The following is a 7,500-nucleotide window of genomic DNA, read 5'->3' as shown; positions in this document are numbered from 1 at the left end:
ATTTCAGTCCATAGTATGACACCAGCAGATGTCCCCTAAACACATTATAGCTGCACTTATCCCATACAGTATATGACTTGTGGAAAGATTGATTGATTGATTGAATACTTTATTAGTCGGAAATGTAAACAGCACGTGGTACAGTAAGACGTTAAAGCTCAAAGGATAATACAAAAAAAAAACAATTAATCAACATAGCATACAAAATAAACACAATAATACATGTCATCAACAAATACAAACACTATGTACAAAAGAGATGGGAAATTACATCTCTAAATACATCTCCCTCCCCTTTTTGGTCTCCATAGATGTTTTTTCATGCCAATTTTGAAAGAAACCAGTGATTCACACTCTGTAATTGGTGCCGCGCTATGAGCTTGTAGATCTGCTATTTTTTTTAAATCGTGAAATGTTTAGCAAATCTTTGAATATATAGTTTTAAAAGCAAACATTTGTAAAATATTTTGCTCTGCTCCAGGGACCCCCAGAAGCAAAGATTTGGGTTACAAATGTTCGCTTTAAAAAAAATATATATAAAAAGATTTGCACTAATTTGTACGATAAAAAAAAAAGAGTAGATCTACAAGCTCATAGCGTGGCACTCGGTGCCGTGCTATGAGCTTGTATGTCTGCTATTTTTGAATAGCCAAAGAAATAAAATGACAGAGACGCGTTCTTGAATAGGTTAAATATATATCCTAGTGATATTTGCTTAAACCCGTCTTCGACCCTGAGCCATCCCCAAACTAGCAAGTGTGTTGGAATTAGGGAGATGTTGGTGAACCAAGAGGTGCAAGCACAATCAAAATGGCATTGAATTAGGGCTCCAGCTAGAGTTTTAAGAGAACTTTTGTTGACAAAAGAGGAAATCCTGGCCAAAAATCGTGTTATTTGATTGACTTTCTTGATCAGTTTGACCTTGAAATCATGCAGAGTAAAACCTAATATTTCCTCCAACCAAGGGGGAATTCCCCTTTAGGCTAGCGGATAAGATGTTGGCATACCAGACCTGGGTTCGAGTCCCGGGTTGGTTGGTGCCGTGATCCGGATCGGGTTTCCCGGTGGAGGAGGTCAAAGGGAGGGAGAGTGTAGTAGTAGTGGCTCAGAGCCTCTAGCCTGGTAAACCCTCCCTCCGGAAATCTCATTTGTAATTTATTTCAGGAGTGAGTCTGGCATGATCGCCCATTCTGCAATATTGGCTGTGGGCTGGAGTTGGGCGGGAGTAATACCGTTGACTGACAACCCCTTCAGCCAATGATTGTTGTTCCCCTTCAGCCAATCAGCAGTGCATTTTTACCACCTCCAGACTAATGTGACGCAACGGGACTTTTGAGACGGCCATGCCCAAAATAGGTTGCCTTATTCGGATACATGCGTGTCATTGCCCGCCCCTGCCGGTTCTCTGAATTTTTATTTTTAAATAGGCTCTGTCATGATTAATTGACCACATATATGAAGTTAAACAACTAAATTCTATCCAAGCAATATCTTAAAAGTAAATTCCGTGCCTCAAAAAAGAAGTTTGAGAGCGTTTTAAAACCGAAAGTAAAAAGTTTTACTGCCCACAGAAAACAATGGCGGCTCGTTCCATTTTTGTCGGCTGCACTCGGTCCCATTCGGGCTCACTCGAACTCGACACCTGATTGGCCAACTTGCACTGTCAATCACAGAACGATGAGCGACGACGCTAATAGGCTCGTCCATTTGGTGAACGGGCTAGAAACGCCCAGACAAGCCTTCAGGCCAGACTCCTTCCTGAAATCAAATGGAAATTAGATTTTCAGGAGGGAGGGGCTTTACCAGGCTACAGAGCCTCTGCCTTATGACCAAAAGCCTAATACCGGGGTTTGATTCCCAGGCGTTACATATTATGCACTTTTACAAATTAGAGTTTTTTTCAAACAGTTAGATAATCTGACACCGTGTGTGTGTGTGTGTGTGTGTGTGTGTGTGTGTGTGTGTGTGTGTGTGTGTGTGTGTGTGTGTGTGTGTTTGTGTGTGTGAAATCTGACACCGCTGTGCTCTATATATATAATTAAAACATGGTCAGAGAAACTGCTTATGATTTAAAATAGTAATCTCTGCATCTGAACATCTGCTGAACAGTGCAAATGACTACATTATGTTAAGTTGAGCACATGATGATGTGCATATGCAAGGCTGTGCTTCAACATATACGTTGTCTCTTGTCGGGTGGAAACCTCTTATTTCAGGATTCAAATTCAAAAACATCAAAAGTAGCAGATCTGCAAGCTCTTGTAGATCTGTTACTTTTGATGCTTTGGTGTGATGCTGTAATATGATCAAGTAGGTCGTTAATTTAAGAAAAAACTCAAAAAGTTAGAATATGGAGATGAGAGGTTTCTGCCCGACAGCAACGATATATATAAAAAAAAATCTGCCTTCTCGAATTATAAGCGATTTCCGCCTTTCCATTCTTCCATGGAACATTTGAAACCCAATGTTTATGCACATTTTCAACCCACGTCTGTTCAACGTGGCAGCAATCACTAATCAGATCACAAGGGGGATGAAAGAAAAACACTGGGATTTGTGAGCGTGATGAATTCAAGAGACTGACACTTTGTGGTCAAACGCTACGAGAGAAGCAGAGTAAACTATCCAACCCACACAGTGTGGAAACACCATAATATCCATCCATCACCCGCTGGTACTCACTGACATGTGAACACACTTTGTACATGTAGCGGTTCTCATTCACACGGAGTCTCCAACAACAACCGGCAGCATCACCCATCATCACCCATCATCACCCATCTCTTCAACCAGTCATGATCATGCATGTCATCTAACTAACATTGCGTTGCTGTCGGACAGTGGTGTAAAGTAACTAAGTACATTTACTGAAGTACTGTACTTAAGTACAATTTTGAGGTATTTTTTATATGTATATTTATATATATGTATTTACAAAACATACATTAACCACTTCAGCCCTATAAACATTTGGGCCATTTGAAAATAGCCGATCTATCTGCTATTTTCAAAATATTTCTTTATACATTTTACATTTTTTAAAACTTGTGAAATGGGACATTATGCATAATGAGTACTTTCTGCTTTTGGTACTTTAAGGACATTTTGATGCCAATACTTTTGTACTTTTACTCAAATAAATGTCCAATTCTGGACTTTTACTTGTAACAGAGTATTTCTACATGGCAGTATTGATACTTAAGTAAAAATTTGAGCACTTTTTCCACCACTGCATCTCCAAATTAAATAAATGAAAAAATGAATGTCCTATTTTGTCGTATAAGAAAGAAATCCAGATTCGTTGAGCTGGTAGATCTACTATTTTTGCTATTTTTGAATGTTTTGGACAGGAGAGGTTTCCACCCGACTTCTAGCGATTGTATAGTCCAGTGGTGGAAGAAGTACTCTGAATTCTTTCTCACGTAAAAGAAAGAATTGTGCTCAAGTACAGTAGTTGAGTAAATGTACTTAGTTACTTGCCACTCGTCACAGTCAGTTCAATCAGTGAAAGTGTCTGTTGGCAGACAGAGCAGGACAGATGTGGGAGAGGAGAGGGGTCGGGTGGGCTTTGACCATGAGGGCGGGCTGGCTTCCTGGACTGTGGGGATGAAGGCTAAATACTGGAGGGATTTTATTAGTTTACTGGCAGTGAAGATCTGCTGTGGCAGGCAGATTATTATCATATCGTCACTGTCGGGGTGGAAACTACGTATGTTCAAAACCCTTATCTTTTTATTATCATTTCAAAAACATTTTAAACTAGTGAAAATAGCCGATCTACAAGCTGACAAACGCGGTGCGTTTGTCAGCTTGTAGATCGGCTATTTTCACAAAGAGGTGAAGTAGAGCATTCATTTACGAAAAAAAAACCATATAAAGTTGAAATATGGAGATACAAGGCTTCTGCACGATGGCAACGATATTGTCACTGGTGGCTGATAACCTTGTATGTCCAAAACGGTTACTTTTCAGTACAGGGAATGGAAAAAAAGAAACCTGTGTTCTAATGGAGCCAGTGTAGTTATTATTTAATCACAAGCTCTTGTTAATACTTTTTATTGGTTATATATTAATGAAAGCCACAGACAGACCTAACCATGTTCAACCTGGTGTCTCTATTTTGGGCACGTAATTTTAGGGGAACATTTTCAACCTTTTTTTTAAGATAGCAAAAATAGCTGATCGACAAGCTCATAACAAAAAGGATTTTCGGCTATTTTTTCTTTTTCGGCTACTTTTCACTATTTCTGTTCGCCACCAATGTACAACGACTTATAACACAGGCTATAAATCGGACTAATCCATTTAGTCGACTATATAAAATGTATTAGAAATTTTCTGTGCGACTAACCTACATGAACAAGATTAAGTCGGTTATTGGTTATAAATGTCGGAATTGTGTCAGTAGCAGCAGCCGTTACTATTATCTGTCAGATAATAATGTGTTTGTCTGTTACATTCACTACCACTCTGTAGGAGGGAATTGCTTTTGCTTGGAATTGCATTTCTCTTGCCACCTGTGTCCTATGATGAGACGTTATTAGATGTCAAAACAGGTGTGTGGCTGCACACGTGCGTGTGCGTGTGTGAGCGCACGCTCGTGTGTGTGTGTGTGTACATGTGTGTCTCTGTGTGTGAGCAGGCCTCCCCTGCTCCACCCAAGCATGGGCGTAGCAGCAGCATCTACTATCAGATGTGAGAGCGGACGGACTGGAGCCATCAGATGAATTAATGTCTGTCACTCCTCCCCTGTCTGTCTCTCTCTCTCTCTCTCTCTCTCTCTCTCTCTCTCTCTCTCTCTCTCTCTCTCTCTCTCTCTCTCTCTCTCTCTCTCCTCTTTCTCTCTCTCTTCTCTCCATCTCGCCCCTCTTGCCAACGCGGGCTTACGCATCCGTGCCTCAGCCAATCAGGTGGCTGAGAGGAGAGGAGAGGAGAGAGGAGAACCGGGGGGAGGGGGGAAGGGCAGTACCAGCAGCCTCTGGGGCCGCCCGCCCATCGCTCTCTCATCACAGCTGGGAGGGGAGGAGGAGAGGAAGAGAGAGGGAGGGGAGAGGGGGATGTAGGGGGTGGAGGTAATCCAATGAGACAGAGAGAGAGAGAGAGAGAGAGAGAGAGAGAGAGAGAGAGAGAGAGAGAGAGAGAGAGAGAGAGAGCGGCAGTGTGGGGGCAACGCCTCGCAGCACCGGGAATTTCTCTCAGTCTCTCTGTTTCTCTCATCTTCCCTCCCTCTTTTTTTTCACTCTTTCCGTCTCCGGAGCGGACTCTCTCTCTCTCTCATCTCGTCTCCCGTTCAGTCCTCTCTCTCTCTCTCGCTCTACGTGTGTCTGAGAGAGGAGCTGCTCACATCTTTTCAACCATCTCTCAATTTTGCTTCCTTTCTAATTCCCCCATCTGTCTCATTCATCTCTCTCCACCCCACCGTTCCTTTCACACCTCTTCTCCCTGGGCCAAGAGAAAGGATGCATCACTGGTGACAAAGAGAGGGAATGGGATTTTCTCATTTTGCTTTTCTCCACCTTCCTGAATCTGATCTGTGCGTTCGTTCTCCTCAGAGCGACTGGGCTGCGTCACGTGTTTCGCCGTTTATTGGACTCATCTTTGTTCATCTGCTGAGTGGCTGCTACTAGTGGGGAAATAGGTTAGTGTGCCTGAACGGCGGCGGGCGGTAGAGGTGATTGAGGAGGAGAGAGAGAGAGAAAGAGAGAGAGAGAGAGAGAGGGGAGGGGGAGATGCCTGCCTGATGGTAAGCACTCCTCTAGCTCCCCTGCGGACCACTCAGAGACAGGGTTCCTGGGATGCCCGGATCGCTGAACTCCGACCTCTCAAGGCTATAACGTAACTCGTCCTCCAACGAAAAAAAAGACGTCATCGTCGTCGCCGAGACGATAAATACAGCGAGGCAGGAAACGGAAGCAGGAGGGAAATCTCGTGCCGCCTTTTGTTGTCGTCGCCGAGCCGGCGCCGCTTGACCCGTGCCTGTGCGTCTGGTGTGTAGTAGTAGTCGGGTTGGGCGGTCGGCGCCATGGACATCAACCTGCAGTCTCACCGCTTCTACTTCACCCCCCAGATCTACTGCGCCGAGCCTGGCGCGCAACCGCCGCAGCTCGCCGAGTTCAAAGTCAGGTAGGTGACCTGAAGGAAGGAACACTGGAGGGGTTTGGGTGGGTGTGTTTGTGTGTATGTGTGTGGGGGGGGGGGGGGGGCTTTGGTGGACAGATGGATGGATGGATCGATGTACAGATCCATCAGCGACCCACTCGCCGAATGCCAGAGTCGGCGGTATGAAACCGGAGCCTTGCCATAAAAGCCTAATACTTTGGAATTAGGCTATTAATACTTTGGCTTGCGCACAGGCGTTGCACGGCCGAAAACAGCCGATCTACAAGCTCACAATGCGTCGCAGCGCGGCGCATTGTGAGCTTGTAGATCGTCTGTTTTCGTATACCATCTGGCTTTAATGTCTCCCCCCCCCCCCCCCCTCTTTCTCGGTTTACCAAATTGCTCCTCCGCTTCACAGGGAGGGGGAATGCCGGGGGGCTGCGATATGGTCTTTTGCAGCGTGTGACGGATTACAAGCCGTACCGCCGCTGCATACAGTATATGAAGCATTTTATGTGCGATGCCTGTGAGAGCTGCTGCTGCCCTTGCAGGGACAGAAGGGGATGTAGAGGGGAGGGGGTGCATGCTAATGATGTGTTAGCTCCCTGTGCGAGAGAGAGAGAGAGAGAGAGAGATAGAGAGAGAGAGCGGTTGGGCTCCGGGGAGGAGGACACGGACAGGGCATTCATGGTGGTGCCAAGTTTGGACAGAGGAGGGGGGGGTGACAGTGGTGCAGCTGTGTCGCGGTGGTCACCGTTCCGCGGGACTCCCTCCCCGTGGTCGATCTGGGCCCTTTATAGCGGCCGTCATCTGTGGCTCTTTTGTTCTCGTTGTTTGTGCCTGCCCTGCACGCGCTTCTCTCGCCTCTCTCTCTTTCTCTCTCTCTCTCTCTCTCTCTTTATCTCTCTCTTTCTCTCTTTCTCGCCGCTTTCGTTCAATTGCTGCTTTCCCCCCCATCCTCTCGTTATACGAGTGGAGCTGAGCTCGCCGGGGGTTGCTACTGTATAATAGCATCGGCGGCCAACGCCTGTCACCATGGCGATTGAAGATCGCAGACGCATGCTCAGATTATGTGAGAGAGAGCGAGAGAGAGAGAGAGAGATACTGTGTCTTCTACGGGCTCTTTGTCTTCAGCTCCACCGGCGCCGTTCGCATGGCGAGTAAGCTGTTGCATCCGCACGTTCAAACGAGTCACACCTGACGGCTGTCGGAAATCCACTCGTGGAAACGTGTTTCTTTTCACTTCATGAAGGAAAAGGCTCACCTGTTACTGTACTATGGTGTCCTCTCAAACACTCAACCCCACAGTATGTCCGTCTGTCTGTCTCTGTCTGTCTGTCTGTCTGACTGTCTGACTGTCCGTCCATCCATCCCTATGTAGTTTCAGGTGGTCCCCATTAG

General features: G+C 45.6%; 1 protein-coding gene across 3 annotated transcripts in view; it reads left to right on the top strand.

Moving 5' to 3' along the window:
• evlb (Enah/Vasp-like b) overlaps positions 1 to 7,500 on the top strand; it is an 83,287-nt gene that overhangs the window by 14,456 nt on the left and 61,331 nt on the right. For 2 of the 3 annotated variants that reach the window (XM_080453177.1, XM_080453176.1), the window contains exon 1: positions 5,925 to 6,123. The exons of the other annotated variant lie outside the window; for it this stretch is intronic. In XM_080453177.1, coding sequence (XP_080309303.1) covers positions 6,023 to 6,123 — 101 coding nt within the window. In that variant the 5' untranslated portion in view covers positions 5,925 to 6,022. Of the gene's footprint in view, positions 1 to 5,924; positions 6,124 to 7,500 lie in introns of those variants that run through there. 3 annotated transcript variants of the gene reach the window in all.

This window comes from Gymnoscopelus braueri (genome assembly GCF_963280865.1).
Source record: "Gymnoscopelus braueri genome assembly, chromosome: 16".
Classification (NCBI taxonomy): domain Eukaryota; kingdom Metazoa; phylum Chordata; class Actinopteri; order Myctophiformes; family Myctophidae; genus Gymnoscopelus; species Gymnoscopelus braueri.
The sequence above is the reverse complement of the archived record's forward strand: the minus strand, read 5'-3'. Positions and strand labels throughout refer to the sequence as shown.